This window comes from Monodelphis domestica, chromosome 2 (assembly GCF_027887165.1).
Source record: "Monodelphis domestica isolate mMonDom1 chromosome 2, mMonDom1.pri, whole genome shotgun sequence".
Classification (NCBI taxonomy): domain Eukaryota; kingdom Metazoa; phylum Chordata; class Mammalia; order Didelphimorphia; family Didelphidae; genus Monodelphis; species Monodelphis domestica.
Window position 1 is genome coordinate 295,491,423 of NC_077228.1, and position 21,670 is coordinate 295,513,092.

Sequence of the window (21,670 nt, forward strand, 5' to 3'; positions counted from 1 at the left end):
AAATTCATTCTAACTCCATGCATCTCTCACACGCATACCCTGCTTTTCACCCAGACAGTTACCCCCTCAAATTCAGGTCCTCATCCAAATCTTGGCTGAACAATTATAATAGCCTACAAACTTTTGTCTCTACCAATTGACTTCCCCCTTTCCAAACCACATTCTACACTTTTTCCAAAGTGATATTTTAAAAACGTAAACTCCAATCACTTTGTAATACCTCTAGGATTAAATATACTTTTTTCTGACATTTTAATCTATCACAAATTTGTTTTAGCCTCTTTCTAGATTTAGTATATATATTCGTTGTATACTCTAAAACTGAATCTAACTATCCTACATGTCCTTTATATAAGGTAGTTCATTTCCCATTTTTGACCCTTTGCCTGAATTGTTCCCCTGATTCAGGAATATACTTTCTCTTCCTCTCTGCCTTGTATAATCCCAAATTTTGTTAAAGATCAGCTCAAGTGCTGCCTGCTACATGAGACTTTTTTTGACTCCCCCTTCCCCAGCTGCTAATGCTGTTTCTACTCTGGAATTATCTTGTGTTTGCTTTATAAATATGTTATATTTGCTCTATACATCTATATGTTTATTGTTCCTCCAAAGAGAAAATATTTGCAAAAGTCAAGGAATAATCATTTTCTCTGTCACCTAGCACTGCCCTTGTCCAATATAACAGTGCTTTAAATATACTTGGTGATTGAATAATTGATCCATGTTCAATGTTATTAAATCATAAGAAATAAATATCAGGCATTTAGAGCTATATGGGAAAACTTGTAAGGTATGATGCTGAATAAAGGAAATTGAACCAAAAGAAAAATGCATCTAATGACCACAATAGTATAAATGAAGTAAACACTAAATGACTTATTAACTTGGATTCAATGTTATGAATTCCATCCTCTTATCAAAGAGGTGAGTTGAGGAATTGAGGAGTTCAGGAGCAGTGGAGGAATATAATAGATGTTGATGATGTGGTTACTTTTCCCATCAATTTTTCTTTGTTACCACAAAAGATCTGAGAGTGAGAAAATTTATTCCTAATGTTGAATTATTTTTATTTCTAAATAATGCTCTGAATTATCATTATTTATAATTGATATTTGTTCTTTTTCCAAACTTTCTTCTTTCATTTGTTCTAATAATCCAAGGAATCCTTCACATTCCCTCCCTGAGAGCAGCTTCTAAAATCAGGATGATTGAGAATGAAACTGTGAGTCCCATCTTGTCTGGTAAACAGGAACTAGTTTAAACCAAGTGGATTTAGAGGGTGTCCTTGAATTCCCCATTAGGATGAATGAAGAAGGTTACTTTTTTTAATTTACTCAATTTAGAACATTATTCCTTAGTTACAAGAATCATATTCTATCCCTCCCTCCCCGCATCCCACCCTTCCTGTAGCTGATGAACAATTCTACTGGGTATTACATGTGACCTTGATCAGAACCTATTTCCATGTTTGATTACATGGGTTCAAGTGATACATTTCACAAATGAGTTCAAACACCTAGAATTTCAATTATTGGAACTGTAATTTATTAATAAAAGAGAGAAATAAAGAATCTACCAGCTGGTACAGAATTCCCTAATGGAAAACTGCTCCAGTTTGACATTAAGGAACAGATTATATAGAGTTACAAGATATAAGTTATTACTCTTCACATACAGGTTCTTATCTGATAACAAACAGACTTTAACACAGGAATGTGGGGTCCGAGAAAAGGAGGAGGCAACCCTTAGATTTATGAGGGGGCTGTTATCCAAGGAGTGTTTATCTTCACTTAGCCAAATGTTAGTTCGCTGACCCTGAAATTCCTCTTTGTCTCCTGCCACCCAAGCTAAGCAGAAACCAGTTTGTTATCTGCATAAACAGCTTGATCTCCTGTGAGAAGGGAAGCCAGGTCTGTGCCCGGACAGGGGTCTATCTGCTTTATTTCTTTTTAATTTTTCCATCTTTGGTCTTTTTGGGGCTACTTCATGTTGTTGGTGTTTGCATTAGGATGTTCATTTAGAGTCTACATTCCCAACCATATCCCCTTGAACCCATGTAATCAAGTAGTTGTTTTTCTTCTGTGTAAGAAGGTCGCTTTTAACCAGGCTTAACCTGATTTTTTTTTCCATCTAGATATTGCAATCCTATGATGAGGAAAGGACTGAAAAGTTATTAATCCCATCTCCAAATTAGGCATTTACCTATTTACCAATTAGAGAGGTTTTAGGAAGAGCTGAATAATCAAATTCCAAAATTGTATTTAATGACTCCCAAATTGCTGAATGAAATTGCCTTTTTACCAAGAGAGATCACTGACCAATTAATTTACTGGTTATGCTAGCCTTATAATAAATTGGTTTTCTTATCTGGAAACCAGTCTCTAAGAATTTTTAATCATTCAAGATGGTGAATCATGAAGGTACTGCAACCCCAAGTTTTTCTCCAGAGTCTTATTAGAATCCTTACCCCAATCTTTTGGACCCAAGTAGAGATTTCATCCATTAGGGGTGAGCACTTTGATGAAAAATCTATGGGTATTGCAGGGCTTTCTCCCTGTTCCTAATAATCAGATCTTTTCTGTGTAAGATGTATCTTTTCTGTGTGTGTCCTACATGTTTGTTTCTTTTTTTCATATATTTTAATGGCTTAAAACCTGGTCAGTAACAGTTAGAGGCCAAAATGAGAATAGCTCAGCAAAGTGTCTGAAGGAGATTTTTTTTTCCCAGCAGAAAGCAGTAAACTGGTCTTACTTGGTCTTATCCCCAATTATAGAGACTGTGTGATCTTTATCTACTTTGGAGTCCACATGTTTCTGTTTGTGTCCATAAGCTCACCAATCCAGTTTTAATTAATTCTAAAAAGCCTTTGCCCTCCAGCTAAAACTATGACCATTGGACTAAAATAGGATTTCTAAAAATTAAAAAAAACACACACAAAAAAACCCCGCTTTAACTTATAAAAATCTATAAACAATTAGGAAATTTAAATATTGGATGCATTTTCTGGACTGACCTCTAAGATATTTATTCTTTAAGGAATCTTGGTTTTGTTTTATTTTTTACAGCAGGGTTGGAATATGTGTGTGTGTGTGTGTGTACACATATGTACACACACACATATGTGTATATATAAGAGCATACCTTAAGGTGATAGGGATGTTACTGGGAACTGAAAAGACTGAGGAAATGATGCCTTCTCAACAAAGCAGGCACTTAGGCAGCCCTTCTGGTGAAGCCCAGTAGTTCTGTCAAGGCATCTGCCCCATATAGGGGGACTTATAAATTATTTAAGGAGCATTCAGAAAAGACCCCAGATTTGAGGTATATGGTCAAGCCCTCAGCCCATAGGTCCTCATAGAAATGTAAGAAATTTTATGAATCAAAATTTATCTTCTCTGTGTATGTGTCTATAAGTAAGAAATAGCAAGCTACTTTTTCTACAGACAAAAGGAGAGATGTCTTTGGTGGCTTTCTTAAGTGGTAGCAATGCTTTATGGTTAGTCTAAGAGAAAAGATAATCCACAGACTTAACTAATTCATTAGTTTTCCAGCTAGGGTCCCCTGAGCATAAAATAGTATTTATTAACATTCCCTATAGTTTTAATATCCTGATCCTTTTCTTCTCAATGGGCATATCACTCAGTCTCAAACAGAATGAATATTCTCCCACCCATCTAAACCAGAAGAGGAGGGGGAAGACCACAGAATCTCAGAAAAGATTCCTTTTCCTTTTTACTCCTCCTGTCCTACTTTTAACCCTTCTCTTTCTTTTCCACCAGTTGTGACTGAGGGTAAAATTTTTTGTTTTAAATAAGAAAAACAGAGGCTTTCCTTCCTACTTTTAAAAATAAAAGTTTGAACATGTTATGATATATGATTATAATGGAATACTATTGTGTCATAAGAAATGACAAAAAAAATTGAATTTATATGAAGTAATGCAAAGTGAACTGAGTAGAACCAGGAAACCACTGTGCACAGTAACAATAATATATGATCATCAACTGTGAATGACTTAACTATTATTAATCAGCAAGACAAGGATCTAGGAATTCCAAGAGACACATGATGAAAAAAGATATCCATCACCATAGAAGGAACAGATAGAGTCTTAATGCAGATTGAAACTTAACATTCTTCACTTTACTTCCTCCATAAATGTTTCTCTAATATGTAATGTTTCATAACATGATGAATAAAAAAAAAAGTGTCAAATGATAATATGTATATATCCTCTATCATGTTACCTGTCTTCTTGGATAGGAAGGAGGGGTGAAGAGTTGGAGGAAAAAGAATCAGATACATTTCTGGGCATAACTAATGTAAAAATTTGTTTTTCTTGATTAAGAATATTTATTATAATTTATTTACACATTTATAACAAATCATATGTACTCTCTTATCATTATATTCTATATTGTTACATATAAAATAAATATTAATGAAAAAGATTATAACTTTTATTTGAAAATTATTTTTAAAACTAAGTGAGTAAATTAAGGTTTAGTTGGTTAGTAGATTATGCTAACACTCCTTTCTCCCCTTTCTCCTTATGTCTAGATCCCCCTGTGAACTACTGAAGACGAGATTTCCTGGACAGACTTAAGGATACCCTGTTTTCTGATGGTATTTTATTTACTCGCCTAATATCTGACATCAGCACAATATAGTTAAAACTACAAAAGTTCTTTAAGGTATATTTTGATCAAGGTTTATATGAATGAAATAAATTCTCAAAATTCAATCAGTTCATAAATTAATGTTTTTATAAGTCAGAAAGTGAATATCTTTTAATTTCAAAAAAGAATTAATAATTTTCTTCAGATTCTTAAAGCTGAAGAGCAAGCACAGAAGAAAACAGTAAATTTAGTTTATTTTGGGGAAAAATGTTTTGTTTAGGTATTAATTTGCTCAAGTTTCTATTAAGTGATCAGTTAGGACTGAGGAACCTAGTATCTTACCTTGCCATCAACTTCTGTGCTTCAACAGGAGTATGACTTTTTTGGACCTCTTGAAGATTTTTATAATTATAGACATCTTAATGAACTTTTGATGAGTTCCTTCTTTTTACTGGCTTAGAAATTGTGCAGGTAGAAGGAAGTGAAATCTTCTCTGTCCCCTTCTCTATCTCTCACAATGGAGACAAGTAAAAGAGTAGTGATAAGGTCACATTCTTTAGGGAAATAATGATAATTATTTATTCTCAAGCAAAATAGTGAAAAGAGGTTACATGAGTGGGGATTCCATTTTATAACTGGGTAAATAAAGATTTTAGTAATTAATTGAATTTTCTTTAATATAATTTATGTGTTAAAATTATAGAAGCAATTTTCAGTGAAATACATAGAGTATGAGAAATGCATAGAAAGTGAAAAGAATATATAATTCAAGGATACAAAGGGAGGTTTAAAAATGTGGAGGAAATAAGACAGGTATGATATTAGGGGCACCTGAGAAATAGTGCATATATATATATATATATATACACATATATATATGTGTATATATATATATATGTACATCTAATACCTAGAGAAAGAGAAATTAAAGGAGGAAGTTCTAGCACATCAAAGAAATGAAGTTTGAGGAAGTTTTCTGAAAAAAATGTAGAATGGGACATTTCATATAGTAGGCTCATTTGAGTAATTCCAAGATAATAGAAGATATATGATATTAATATTTATAAAAATCTAGATATGATTTGGTTGACATCAATCCTGAATTAAGTGCTTCCCTTTGTTATGAAAATTATTATATAGAACAAAGAATAACTGTCTTAAATATCCATCCTTAAAGTAGTTGAAACTTGTGGGTCCTATGTATTTCTTAAAATAATTGAGTCTTATAAAGATTAGAGCTAAATACTTGAAATTATTACTTGAGTATCCTGTGTGGTACCATTTGGGAATATAAAATTGTGTGATAGAATTTGTGTGATAGAATTTATTTGGGTGTTGTTTTTAGTAAGGCAATTACAATTAATCAGATTTACTCTGCTATTTGACCTTAAAGGCAAGGTGTTAGGTCAAATTACCTCAGCTTACCAACTTGTTAACCTAATATAAATGTGTTAATTCATGGTATTAAGAAGTATTTTTATAGATTGGGTTATATCCAATATGACCTCTAACCACTGAATCAGACTGTGTAACTCTTCGATCAACCACAGATAAAGTTAAATAAGCTTCTGATAGTCAGAACAACTTTTAGAAATGATTTGTAAAGAACTTTTATTATAGAATGTTTAGCTTCACATATATGTCAAACACCATGAGAATATTGGCTATCGTGATCTTCAAAAATTGGAATTCAATGTATTAACTTCATTTTTGTTTGGTAAAATCATTGAAGGACTTTAGGAGGGTCACACCTATCAATTTCAGATAGAATTTCTTGGAGTTACAAATAAAAAATTTTAGAACAAGAGATAATTAAGACCATGACTTATGATATTTAGTCCAGAATGCTTTAAACTAACCAAATAGTAACATATGTGGATTCAAATTGGTAATGCTATATATGTATTTCCTAATACCTTTAATACAAAATTAAGTACAGATTCACTTTTATAACAGCCATATAGACAGGAAGATGAATTCTCCTGTAATTTAAATACTGTAAAGATATAAGCTCAGTGGTTAAAATATTATTTTTAAAAACTTCTATTCTTATTAAGTTTCATTGGAATTGTAATAATTTTTAAAAGTTTTTACTATTTTATCTAATATCTTGAACTTTGATAACATGGGATAAGGAAAACTCCTAATCTCAGAGGTGAAAAAACTACCTAGCTAGAGTGAGAAGCTTGGAGTACAGTTTAACATTCTTTGAAATAAAAGAGAGTCTCCTTTCCACTTCCAACTGTGGCCAAATTGGAGAAGCAGATGAGAAAAAGAGAGGGAAACTAGAAATCATTGGTTTTACTTATTTGAAAAGCCTATGGGACAGGTAAAGAGAAAAAAAAAACTGTTTAAATGAACATAAAAGACATTGATTAGGCCTTTAGGCAGTGACAAAAAAATAACCCAGCTCTTTGAAAGGAAATAGGGACAAAATTATAGGGAGATGGGATATTTTAAAATTAAATATTGATTTTTTAAAAATGCTTTTCACTTTGAACAACTAACAGTAAATAACCCTTGGATAATTTGAGATTTAAGTATTCATTGGTGATTATAAATCCAGTTTTAATTTGTTACTAAAACTAGATCATGCTGTGGTTTTATTGACAATGAAGTGTATTTTCCTATTGGTATATAATCTTGGTAAATCAGATCAATGTAAAAAAATATATTTTTTACTTTTTTTACATTTGTTATTTAAAAAAAATTATTAATACTAGTAAATGGCAGAATTCAGAAAGTCTGAGTTAAAATCTAGTCTCAGTAATTTACTAGTTATTTGGCTTCAAAAGGAAAGTGGAAATATTAACATTTTTAATCTTTAACACCCTGCCTAGTATATGGTAAGCACTATATAAGTGTTGATTATTTTATGATTATTATTTTTTAATAAAATATAAATACTTCATTCTGGATAGCTTTTTGCAAGTTTTAGATGTGATTAAGAAAATTATAAAAGGTGATAAGTTGATGTAATTCTGTGTAAGATAATTTGGAAATGTATTAAATTGACTTGGTTTCATGATTGATAATAGGTTTTGCTTCATGTTTCAAATTCATAATATTGGTTATGTTCATGTGAAATCTGACAAACTACTTGAAGGATGTATTGTAGTAAATCAGCATCTCTTTAATTTGGATGTTGTCAGATTACACTGAACTTTAAAAAAAGGTGAAATAAAAATATATACATATATATATTTGGGAAAATGTTTTTTTATCAGCCCTGATGATCATGTGTTATAATATTTGGAAGCATTGTGGTTCTGAATTTTAATTATAATTTTGTTTATAAAAATAATTCTGAAGCATTGGTTCATCCTAAAATTATTTCGCTATTCTTTATGATAATGGAAAACCAATTCATAAGATTATTGCATAATATTAACTGTACTGTGTTACTACGTAATATTATATAATACTGATAATGTTCAAACTCACCATTTAATTAACTATATTTTAGAGGAGAAAAGTGAAGAGATCTTTTTAAATCTCCCTGTTTGCTTGAGAACCATAATAGCAGTTGAAATTCTTATCCCCTCCTCCAGTATAACCTTACTTCTTGATCAGAAGGAGAGCAGTTCCCAAAGGGAGAGTAATTAGGAATCTATTTATCCTATGGAACTATTTTATTGTGAATTATGTAATTATATTTTCAGTGGAATTTTAATATGGAGATAGACAGATATAGCAGTTGTATCTTGAACCAATATAAACACAAAACAAGCAAACTCTAGTCTCTGTTGGTCTGGAAGTTTACAGATATTGGCCAATGTTTTCCTAGGGTTTTGAATAAACTATAATATATTCATCATCTACCTGGAATTGCAGGATGCAACTAATTTCTTGATTTCTGGTGATAGATTTTATACCAGGATGAGTTTAGATTCTAGCAAAATATGTGAGTAAGATTTTAAGGCCTGGCAAAGTTTTGTGTGTGTGTGTGTGTGTGTTTTTGTTTGTTTGTTTTTGTTTTTTTATTACAACACCAGGAAAGAAATAATAGTTCATACTTAAGCTATGGTTGATGAAACTGGCTATTTGAAGTGAAATCTTATGAGACTGTAACTGATATGATTTTGAGCCAGATCCTCAAGAAGTGCTATTGAACCAATGATTTGTAGTGCCGGCAGACCTACTGGGGTGACATCTGTAAATTCAAATTGGTATTAGACTCAAGGGAGTAACTGGGAGAGCAACTTTGACATGGTCTATAGTAGGACTCTCCTGCTTTTAATTTGCCTCCTATGACATTTCTTCTTGAATGATAAATATTCCCATAAAACTGATTAGCTTATGAAACTTTTAGCTGACTAGCTATATGAAACTATATATATTAATATATATTAGCTGACTAGCTTATTAAACTTTTGTCAATGCAATTATCTATTTCAATGTCTCTTGCCTGGAATAAACATCAGACTAAGGGAGGATCTTCCCATTACTATGAGTAGCTATGTCCCTTTTCTTCCTCTCATGGCAACTTTCTATAATCAAGGCAAGTGATCAGTGAAATATATGAACACAATATTGAATATTTTTCTAATAGACTATGGATGAAACACATCTAGGCTACAAATTCCTAAAATCTAAACTAGTCTATTCAAACTGAAATTGTATTCCTTTCCATACTCTAGAAATAACTAAGTAGATTAGGATTCAACCTTGTTATCTGTTATTAATTACTTACTCACATATAAACAAGGTCTTTCAGATATCTTATAAACAATGGGAATTCATAAAATAAGAATGTAATTCTACTACTTGTTGAGGCTAAATAAGAAACATCTTCTGTTCTTAGAAGAATTTTCATGTAATTACTTATCTTAGGGGAAAGTGATTTGTAGTCTATCTTAAGTTAACTCAATGAGTCAACTAATTCTATTTAAGATTTGTTATTTAATATGAGACTAACACTTGAATATAGGGCATATTCTATAAGACAAGGAGATTACAGAAGGATTTATAGGGGAACTAAGAGCAGTGATCTATGTGGGTATAATATTTAGTTTGAATATCATTAGTTACTGGATATGTTTTACTACAGATAACTTATTTGATAAAATTTATAATTTGATAACTAATCTTTTACACATTCCATCTGATGTCTATTGTTACAATCAGAAGAGAAGAATTTTTAGGTATATTCATTTAAATGGCCATCAAATTTAGGCATATAAGTTATTTGTTTGCATAAGGTGTGGTTATCTATAGGCTCGTATATGGGATTAGATTCTTAGCAGTATCTCATCCTTCTGAGGGAGGAATGAAAAGATAAAAGTAAATAACTATAATAAATAATTGGAATGAAATTTTATTGAGAAAGCAGCAAGATGTGGTGGTTATATGTGTCAAATATAATTGCTTTTTATTTTATGTAATTGATTAAGAAAATTCTTCTATGGTTACATGATTTATGTTCTTTCCCTCCCCTTCTTTCACCCCACTCCCATAGCCAACATGAAGTTCCACTGGGTTTTACATGTGTCATTGATCAAGACCTATTTCCAAAATATAATTGCTTTTAATGGGATTCAAAGGCATTGGTTATGTTCTAATACTAAGTTGTAAAAATTGATAAATATAAAAAAATTTTTTGACTAGAAGGGTTCTTTCTAAAAGTCAGATCCTCATAGATTCTTTTAAATTCTCCTTCCAGTCTGTCATTGGCAGGTTCTAAATGAAGTACCTGGCTTAGGCAGACATAAAGAATAGCAAGAAGCATAGAAAATGCAAGTTTTCTAGTGTAAAGGTTCATAATTGGTTGTTTTTCATACATTAATAAGATTAGAATTATAAATTTTGAGTTAGGTCTCACTATATAACCTAGTTGTTGACAAATAAAAATTTAGATGGACTGTATTTAATTGTATAAAGATCTACTTCACAAGATATTTTGGAGAAAGATATTATCAGTGACATTGACCAGGAAAAAACAGATCTGCCAGAGAAACTCTTCTGATAGCCAGCATAATTCCAAAAGGCCTAAGACAGGGAAGATGACAGCAATAAAAGATATCCCCCAAAATCAGACAGGTACATCTGAGGACTCTCAGACTCAGTCCTAGGATATAGAAGACTGAATAGTAGTGGTTGAGTTAACCATCCATTTCATTACCCATTTGGTATTGGTTGGATTATCCATTTCATTTTTTTCCCCATGCACCATTATTTTGTTTGTTTTTAAGACCCATCTGCCAGAAAAGACTACTTCCTTTGACTTTTTATAGGTGCTTCACAAATTTCTTTTGTAACTCTTTATATCATGTTAAAACCCCATGCCTCAGAGTTTTGTTTTCTTTTTTAAAAAGACTTGATAAGTGTTTATCTTAAGAATTAGTGATTCATCGAAAGGACTTTATCCTTCAATGAGTCAGAGGGTGAACAAGAAAATTTATTCCTAAAGCTGTATCATTTTAATATCTAGATAATGTTTAGCATTATGTTTATTTCTAATTGAGGCTTGATATTTTTCCCAACTTTTTTCCTCATTCCTTTTTCCTAACAATCAAAGGAATGTTTTCATATTTTCTCTCCCAGAGCAGCTTCTAAAATCAAGATGATTGAGAATGAGACTATGAGTTTCATCTTGTCCAGGAAACAAGAACTAATTTAAATATGTCTAGGGGGTTTCTCCAGGAGGACAAATGGAAAAGGTCACTTTCAAACAGGTTTAACCTGATTTCTTCATCTAGATGTCAGAGTCTGAAGATAAAGTTTCACTTTGCTTTTTTTGTTTTTTTAGGTGCTGAGCTGTGTCTAAGAGTATTGTAGAAGATGATACTGCTCAATTGTTCTACCAAACTGCAGATGCTAGAGCAAATGCTAAAGAGTAACTTTCCTGAATCTCTCAAGGTACCATATACCTAGTCTTTTCTTGTGGAGATAACCATTACTGAATACCCAAGAGAACATATTGCTGAAACACTATATGTGAATTATTTAGCATCTCTGGACTTCGTTTTCCTCATTTGAAAAAGAGGTTATTTGGCTTGATTATGCACAGGGTCAATAAAGTCCAATTAGATAATGCATGTATAATATTTGCTGAGGGTAAATTGTTTTAAGTCTTCATGGCTTGTTAACTTTTTTAGTTGTCAACAGGATTACAAAGACCAAGTTACTTCAAAAATTATCTTTCAGAAAATTTATCATTTGACCTAGCAAATATACATTGTCAAGCAAAAATGTAATTAGTAAATTTATATATTGATTAAATAGCTATGTTTATGTGTTAATATTAGTAGGATTGGAACTGCCCTTGTGATCTTGCTGGTATAGGCAACTCCCAAGTGAGGAAACTTTTACTAATACAAGTTAATATCTGCTTTCTAACTTATCTTGGACAGCCTAGACAACTCTGATATCAAGTAATTTTCCCAGGGTCACACAGTCACTATGTTTTAGAGATAAGTATTATAACCAAGTTATATCCTCTTTAAAATATTACTATATATACATATATCAAAATTTCACTTTTCCTCATTTTATCAAAGACTGTTTCATTATGATTCTAAGAGGTTTAAATGAATAACAAATAAAAACAGACATTTATTTGTGGGAAGAGAATTTCTCTCTCCATTGTGTCAATTTGTTGGCATCATTTCTCAGTGACATGGAGGCCAACTACCACGAAGTAAATCCAGATATAGATAATACCCTCAGATGAAGGAAGTTAAAAATAACCCAGGAACCAATGTGAGGGGAAACTGATTCCACAGGCACTACCCCCTAGGCGAAGTCAGACAAATGAAGCAAATGTGGTTGGTTTCTGAGATATGACTGTGAGAGTTAGTAAGCAGAGAAAAGAGCTGAGGGAACACTTGTCAGATAAACCTCAATCCATCATGGTGGCCAATAGAGGAGAAAGCTAAGTGACTCTCTACCTCTCTCCCCTACCTTTCTCTCTCTTTATTACTACTACTTTGATATAAACCCATCATCAAGTATTATTTGTAATGGGGAAAAGCTAAAAGTCTTACCAATAAGATCTGAAATAAAACAAAGATGGCTATTATCACCAATAATAACAATACAAATGCTAGCAATAGCAAGAAAACTAGAAAAAGAAAGAAATTAGAATGGGTAGAGAGGTAATAAAATTATCTCTGTTTGCAATTGGCATGATGTTATATGTGAAAAATCCTAGCAATTCAACTAAAAAGTTACTTGAGACTATAAATAATTTTGGCAAAGTAGCAGGATATAAAATAAACTTGCATAAATCATCAGAATTTTTATATACTACTGACTAAGTTCTACAAGAAGAGATAGAAAGAGGTGCTGCTCCACTTAAAATAACCACATATAGAATAAAATACCTGGGATTATACATAGCAAAACAAACCTAAGAACTATATGAACATAATTATGTAAAATAGTTTTTATACAAATAAAGCCAGCTCTAAATAATAGGAGAAAAGAAAATGGCCAGAGTCAATATAATTAAAATATCAATCCTACCTAAACTAATCTACTTATTCAATGCCATCCCAATTAAATTACCAAAAAAATTATTTTATTGAACTAGGAAAAAGTAATGACAAAATTCATTTGGAATAACAAAAGATCAAGAATATCAAAAGAATTTTTTTTAATGAAAGAAAGAATTCTAGCAGTACCAGATTTTAAATTGTATTATAAAATAGTAATTATCAAAACTATCTGGTACTGGCTAAGAAATAGAAAGACAGAACAGTGGAACAGAAGAGACATACAACAAGCAATGTGAAAAGGTTGTAATAACCTTGTATTTGATAAATGATCCAGGTTTTGGGGATAAGAAATCATTATTTGGTAAAAACTGCTCAAACAACTAGAAACTAGTTTGGCAAAAACTATGTATAGACCAATATTTTACAACATTCACTAAGAGAAGATCAAAATGAATAAATGATTTAGACAATCAATTGTCACATGATTTATAAAGTAAATAAACATAAATATATACAAAGTAGTGTTCATAAAAATGGTTTATGAGTTTAAAAATGTTGTTGTGATCACTGTTTATAAAAATTAAACTATGAGAATGTTAGTAGCTTTATTTACAGCAAGGTTGAGATATTAAAGTGGCAAATATAGGAAGGAGGTAGAAAACATTGCCCAGTTAAAAATACCCTGAGTTCCAATCTTAGTGCCTCCAGATCTTGAATGCAAATCCAAATGTAAATTTCACCAGTCCATTAGAGTATCTCAAGTCAGACATTCTAACAACCAAAAATCAACTTGGAAGAGGCTGAGCTGCAAAGGGCAGTCTCTCATGCAAAGGAAGCAAGAGTTAGCCAAAAAGATGCTGAAAACTGCTGAGAACTTTCAGCACACTTGAGGCTAAGAGCCTCCAATAATGAAGCACTAGCATAAAGACCCTGAATCTCTCTCAGGCTTATATATTTATATACATTTTTCTCCACCCACAATCTCTCCTCATCACATCTCAGGAATCAACCACAGCCTTTTAATTTGCCTAGCATTGACCTGGGGGGGTGGGGTGGGGTGGGAGCGGGTGCTTGTGTCCTTTTAGGTTGTGAACTTTCTTTGTTAGTGACTAAGTGTTAAGTAGGGATACTTTAAGTTCTTAAAGTAAAAACTTAAAATAGACTAAGGGAATAAAAACTCCCTTTTAGTAGTAAAAATTAAAATAACAAATAAAGTAGTTGAGGAGGGAGTGCTTTCGTAATTGAGGCTTCAAGAATGGTTTCATGAAGAAAATGGCATTTGAGCTGCTTCTTAAAGGAAGAGAAGGATGATATATCTCAGAACTGACCAAAAGGAAGAAAAGAACAGACAGGACCATCTTTGAAAATTTTCTCATTTCTTTTATGAATCCAAGTTTTCTTCCTGAAACAAGGGCCCATCTTAGTAACACCAACATTTTTCCAGTGATGGATGATAACAAGAAAGTCCATATGGGTACTTTAGTACCCATTTTATAGATAAGAAAATTGATATTCAGAGCAGTTGAGTGATTTCTCCAGGGTGACATATCAAATATGTGTCACAAAGAGGAACTGAGTCTACATCTCTCCTTATTTCAAGACCAGCCATCTTTCTGCTATACCATGCTCACACCTTACTAAGATTTACTTAGACTTCTTAGTTGAATGATGATATATTTGCATTTGGCAGTTCTCATTAGGTCATAGGTATCAAGTGACCATCATGAGGGTATTTGACACTACTATATTATGCTTATATATTGTTTACTACAATAGACTCTAGGTTGCTTGGAGATAAATTCTCTCTTGCTCTCTCTCTCTCTTTCTTTTTTCTTTTTTCGGATTTGTATCCTAACTACCTACCCAATACAAGGCACATAGGAGTTCAACATATGTGGGTTAATTGATTGAAGTTTGGGTGGACTCATGCAGGACTGCATAGATCTGGCACCTATTTGGGGGGAGAGGGAATACTAAGAAATAACCAGAGAAAGCAGGAGAATCCATTTTCTTTTCATTTTCCTTCTGGTTATGTCAATTATTAGGATTGTTGTCATTGTTCAGAAGGATATAAAATGAAGACTACCACCTCAATGGAAGCCATTAGTTTTGGATACTTATCTACTTACTTCTCTGAATTTCCTGACTCAGGTTTATGGAGCAGTCATGAACATGAATCGTGGAAATCCCTTTCAGAAGGAAGTGGTGGTGGATTCTTGGCCAGACTTCAAAACTGTCATTACTCGGAGGAAGAAAGAGGTATCTACTAATACTGAAAATCAGTTTAAAATTGCATCTTCCAGAGAGCAAGGGCTTATTAGCAAGAGATGGGTGCGATTTTGGCAGAGGAGAATAAGGATTAGAGTCATTCAGGAGGAAAGGAACAGAAATAGAGGCCAGGGTAGGGGAGATAATTTTATTTATTTTTAAATTTAAATGGTTATCATCCAAAAATAACACATAACTAATACCTTCATTTTTAGCAAATTGTTTATCTTATCTATTATTACTCTGAACTATAAGAAGGAATTCTGGTACCCTGTTAAAAGTAGAGTGTGGGAACTGGGAATGAGGTGAAAAATAGGGGGAAAAAACAGCAAAGGAGATGGTCTACTTTAGTCAGATGTAATTGGTCTGGAAGACTGCTGAAAGTCAGGCTCCAGTCCTCTTCCTGCCATGGTATGTGACCCTAGAATACTGACCCATAAAAATGAGATAGTTAAAGTAATGTAGACCTTGTAAGAGAAGTGGAACCCTTTAGGGACAACATGTCTGAAGGTTTTCACTTGGAAGAAGTATCTCAGATATTAGTTCTCTGGGGAAAATCTCTATTTATGGCTATGTTATTAAAACTACATTATTGGGCACAGGTAGGTGGTCCAATGGATAGAGTTCCAGGCTTAGAGTCAGGAGGATCTGGGCTCAAATCTGGCCTCAGGCACTCCCAGCTATGTGACCCTGGGCAAGTCAGTTAGCCCTATTTATTTGCCCAGCCCTTGGCTCTTCTGTCTTTCTGTCTTACAGCTGTTCCCAAGATGAAAAGTAAGGGTTTAAGAAAAGAAAATTTCAAAACTACATTATTAATGTAGTACTAATTAGTTAGTAAATATAGAGCTTTTCACTTGTATGTATTTCTCCAGCTTACATTCAACAGTGCAAGAATAGGATCAGAGATCTGAGTCTGGTGCAAGTAACGAGTGTTGAAGTTTAGCAAGGGATTCAATGAGAGAGGTAAATTAGCATATAGTTGAATTGGTTAACTACAGGGTAAAGATTGCAACTGGAAAGACAGGAGATCAGAACAAGAAGGGTGGACTGAGAGAGTGGGAAGGGATGGAGTACCTGGAGATTAGACTAAAAAGAAAAATAGGTTTTGGAGGGGTGAGACAGAAAAAAAAATAGAAGGATAATGATCAGAGAGAAAAGTTTCAGAGTCCTGGATCATGGAACTAAATTTAAATAGAGTCTGGACTTTTGATTTCATTGGTATAGGAAACTTCTAGGTGAGGAAACTTCTTCCAGTTCCATTTGGTAACTTCTCTATGATTTAGAGTCTTACCTAAAGAACTAAGAGATTAAGTCTTGTGTGCAGGGTCACACAGCCTATACACACACACACACACACACACACACACACATTTCAGAATAAAGGTAAGGGAGGCCTAAATTGTCCTCTTTATAATAATCAGCCATTTTCCTCATTCTGATCTTTGCAGTAAAAGCATGACAAGTCTAATCATGATCATATTTGTAATTTTCTCATTAAAGAAAATTAGTTTTGTGAAATTACACCAAAAATATAGAGATAAAAGCTAATCTATATATGCATATATTTTACAGACAAGATAAACAAGAACAGAAAATATTCAAAATTAAGTCTAATTTAATATTTGGTTCAGTCCTGAGCATTTGATATTTAAACACAATGTAGATAAAATTATAGTAAAAGGTATATATTTTTCAATGAATATATTTGAATTCTGTAAAACTTGGTTATGCTTTTTTATTTGACCAGTAACATTATTTTATATCTAATTATTTTTCAATACAACAGCCCTTCAAATTGAAGATAACTGTAATATCCCATTCATGCCCTCATTCTTTCAACCAATTCACATGTAGTCCTGGTCACTCTTCTCTGGATGCTCTCTAATTTTGTCAATATTCTACTTAAAACATGGTCCCAGGTGAGGTCTATTCAGGTCAGAGAACAAAGGATCTATCATTTTCCTACTCCTAGACATTATGGATTTTATGCTCTTTTTTAAAAGAAATATATATATATATATATTTTTAATTTGGCCAATTTCAAACATTATTCCTTGGTTACAAAAATCATATTCTATTCCTCCCTCCTCTCCCCCCATCCTTCCCGTAACTGACGCACATCCACTGGATGATTTTATGCTCTTTTAAAAAGAATTTTTAAAAATGTATAGGCTAAGGGGCATCTGGGTGGCTCAGTGGATTGAGAGCCAGGCCTAGAGGTGGGAGGTCCTAGGTTCAAATCTAGCCTCAGCCACTTCCCAGCTGTGTGACCCTGGGCAAGTCACTTGACCCCCATTGCCTAGCCCTTACCACTCTTCTGCCTTGGAACCAATTCACAGTATTGACTCCAAGACGGAAGGTAAGGGTTTAAAAAAAAATGTATAGGCTAGACCCCATTTTACCAAGGTTTCAATTATAGAAGAGGAAGGAGTAGTTTTCTGGTTTAAGGGTTTAGAATTAATTAGAGGCTTCATTTAAATCAGTATTTTTGTGATAATACCAAACAGAATAAGTATGGCCTTCAATAAAGAAGTTTCATATTTGAGGGGCAGTAAATTCAAGAGAATGTGTGGGAGGGTAGAGTCCCCAAAGTCAGTGCCTAAATAACTATAGGACAAGAACCCTACTCTCCTGGATCCAGTAACAAAGAATCATTGATGAGAAGAAGAAGTACTTAAGCCTGAATCTTGATATTAGTAGAAGTACTTCTAGGTGGGAAAGTTTCAGCATGGTTGCAGTGATTCAAGACCAAATAGCATTAAATTCCAGGGCACAAATTTCCATGAGAATAAGGAGCCATAAAGGGGCATTGCACATCTTTTTCATTCTTTAAATGATGGAATCTCCTACTCTTTATGCATTTCTTCTGACTTCTATATGCTCTCCTCTGAAATCAACTTCTCCAGCTTTTAATTTATGAAAGTGGGCAGGGAGAGCAAATATTTTTCTTTTATAGTTCCTCTAGTTTGACACCTCAACTAGGATTCTTCAGTCACATTGCTGCTCTAGGGACCTAGAGAAAGCAGAGAAAAAGCTCATGTTAACCAATTGACTTTTGGCATCATTTGCTCCTGTTCCAAAAGTTCTGAGAGGCCCATTTGGCTCTCTGAGTAGAGCTAAAGAGTTAGGCAGTTCACCATGATGTAGGCAGAGAGTCAACAAAATCAATGGATGGGCCATCCAAACCCAGAAAGAGTAAGAACTCCTGGGTATATATTGGCAATATTCCTAAAGGAAGGATCCTAGTAAAGATTTAGAATCATGTAGACCAATGATGGCAAACCTTTTAGAGACTGAGTGCCCAAATTGCTATTTTTCTGTCACATGTGAGGCCCCCACCTTACCCCAGACAGGGGATGGAGGAAGTGTTCCCACTGGGCTGCTGGGCAGAGGAGGGGCTCTTGTGAGAAATGTCTTCAGGCACATGTGGAGAGGGAGAAGAGACCAGCCCCCTCCAGCATGTTCTGGCACTCATGCCATAGGTTCACCAACACAGATCTAGACTATTAACCTCCTTTCCCATTTAGTGATTGTTTTCGAGGCATACCACCACTTCACTGATAATGCCGAAAATGGTCAGGCAATCGGCTGCAGTAGACAGAGTGTTAAATAAATTCCACTTCTCAAAAGAGGACTTTTTTGAACAGACCTGACCAGTAACAGCTTCTTTAGCTTATTTCTCATTCCCCTGAAATTATACCATTTATTGTATCCATTCATCACTTATTTAGCCCCTTGCATACACCTTGCCTGGTTTGGTTAACTGTCTTTTCATTTGTATATATTTTATATGCCCATCTCCATTGTTAGGTGGTAAAGTGGATAGAGCACTAGGCTTAGAATTAGGAAGACTCTTCTTCATGAGTCCAAATCTGGCCTCAGACACTACCTATATGACCGTGGTCAAGTCAGAACCCTGTTTGCCTCAGTTTCATTATCTATAAAATAAAATAGAAAAGGAAATAACAGTATTTTTGCCAAGAAAACCCATATAGGGTCATGAAGAGTTGGACATGACTGAAAGGCCTCAGCAACAACAACAACAAAAATACATACATGTATAAAAGTGCATATATGTATAAATAATATGATATATAGTATCTGCTAAATGCTTACTTTATGGTAGTCACTGTGCTAAGTACATTATTAATATTATCTCATTTGATCCTTACAACAACCTTGGAAGGTAAGTGATATTGTGACTCCCATTTTATTGTTAGGAAAACTGAGTTAGACATGAGGCACTTGCCCAAGGTCACTCAATTAGTGTCTGAGGCCAGATATGAACTCAGGTCTTCCTCACTCCAGGCCTGGTACTTTGTCCACTGTAACACTTCGCTCTACATGTTAGTTGGTTGGTTATTGCCTTTCTTACTTGAAGAGGACCAAAATGACATCATTGGGGGGTTTCTTTTGACTCTCACATAAATTGGATCTAATCAAAGCCAAGTTGCATGTAGTCATCAGCCTCAGTCTCCCAGAGTTATCAAAGTCCAGTGGTCAGATAAAAGTAAAGACAATTGGTATGGCAGTGGTTAACCTTGGTTTCTTGATGTCTAACCAAGTTCTAAATACTCCACAGTGCCTATTCAGCTGCCTTCATGGCTACTGGAACAAACTGTTCTCATCTGTATTCAGTATATGATATATTATATTTATATAATATATATATATTCTGTATATAAATATATTCACACACATATTGTAAAAATGGAGATTTTGAACCCTAGGCTTCAATCCCCAGAAGTCCTTGGTATTTCCCAGAATTCCCTATAATCTCACCTGAGTCCCCATATTGACGAGATCACAATTGGTATTTAACTGGCAGTAATGCCTAGATGTGTATATATTCACACATGCATATATGTGATATATATATAAACATGTATGCATAAACATATAAACAAATATGCATATGTTCAAATACATATATGCATTTCCCTCCATATATGGATACATACACACAAATTCAGTCAAGTTGTTTTTCGGTGTGTAAGAGAGACTGAAAGAAAGAAGGGCTTTTGCAAAAGAGGCTAAAAGCAAGGGTTTATAAAGAGGGTCTGGCCACATGCATGGAACTGACTATATTTTAGAATCTAGGGACTTGATAAAATAGGACACATGGAGACAGTTGGGAAGTTTTTGGATCCTGTCCTGGGAGAGGTAACTTCCTGGGTCTGTCTGAGCCAAAGGGGAACTGGCCTACTTGTTTCCTGGGAGCCAAAGGTGTCCTGCTTCCCAGCGATCTGGAGATCCTGAGATCCTGACTGTGCCTGTCTCCAATTTCCCTCTATAAGATCCTGAGAGTTTCCTGACTACTAGTACCCAGTGAAAACCTCTCAGTGAGAAAAGCCCTTGGCCTTTGGCCTAGGACGGTGATCTCACCAAGAGGTCAAGCTATCAAATATCTGACAAACTTTTAACTTGCCTACCAGTAATTTGTAGGACCAGTTAGGTCAGATTATATAGCTAGTGTGAGATTTTATAGAGAGCCAGAGTAGAGAAAGGCAGCCAGAAGAACTTGAAGACAGCTTCATAAGAAGCCCATAGAAAGGAGGGAGGATTATCCAGATTTTATAGCTTAGGGACTCCTTTTCCCTGGTCCTCCTCCCTCCCTCTTTTACTTGGATATAAATAAACCTTAATTACTGTTTTTACCAAGTTGTCAAACAGTCAGATAGCGTTTGGGCCTACAAGCTGACATTCAGGCCTACACAGGCTTATAAAGCCTAATTTTTGAGTGGTATACCAACAACAAATCTACAAATTTTTCCATCTATATTATCCACATATTTCAGGTGGTACAAAACTCTTCCTGACCCCTTATGGGTTTTCTTGGCAAAGATGCTAGAGTATTTGTCATTTCCTTTTCCAGTACATTTTACAGATAAGGAAACTGAGGCAAACAGGGTTAAGTGACTTACCTATGGTCACACCACTAGTAGGAAACTGAGATCAAATTTGAACTCAGAAAAAAGGAGTCTTCTTTATTCCATGCCTGGAACTCTATACACTGTGCCACCTAGATGCCTTAGATACATACTTTTAGAATACCTTTTGGAAAAATCGCTGATGTAAAAGAAAAATTCAATTTAAGATTTTGGAACTGAGCAAGACACAGACCTTCAAAATTTGAATGTCTTATAAGCTTTTCTTAATTTTATGTCTATATTTTTCTTCCAAGGCTATGACAGATGATCTGGACATTTATACAAATGCCTATGCAGTCTTCTATAAAGATTCCAGGGCTTATCGTAAGCTTCTAGAGGAGCCTGATGTTATCAACTGGGAGCAAGTATTTCAGATACAAGGTGAAGTCAAATGTGTAAAAAGAGCTATGGACAC

General features: G+C 33.9%; 1 protein-coding gene across 5 annotated transcripts in view; it reads left to right on the forward strand.

Annotated features, from left to right (window-relative positions):
• The window catches only part of GLYATL3 (glycine-N-acyltransferase like 3), a 73,480-nt gene that overhangs the window by 34,406 nt on the left and 17,404 nt on the right, over window positions 1-21,670 (forward strand). For 3 of the 5 annotated variants that reach the window (XM_007484059.3, XM_007484061.3, XM_056818385.1), the window contains 4 exons: window positions 4,561-4,694; window positions 11,368-11,477; window positions 15,209-15,316; window positions 21,510-21,636. In XM_007484059.3, coding sequence (XP_007484121.1) covers window positions 11,400-11,477; window positions 15,209-15,316; window positions 21,510-21,636 — 313 coding nt within the window. In that variant the 5' untranslated portion in view covers window positions 4,561-4,694; window positions 11,368-11,399. The remainder of the gene's footprint in view (window positions 1-4,560; window positions 4,695-11,367; window positions 11,478-15,208; window positions 15,317-21,509; window positions 21,637-21,670) is intronic. The other 2 variants (XM_007484062.3, XM_056818386.1) reach the window with 1 other exon arrangement.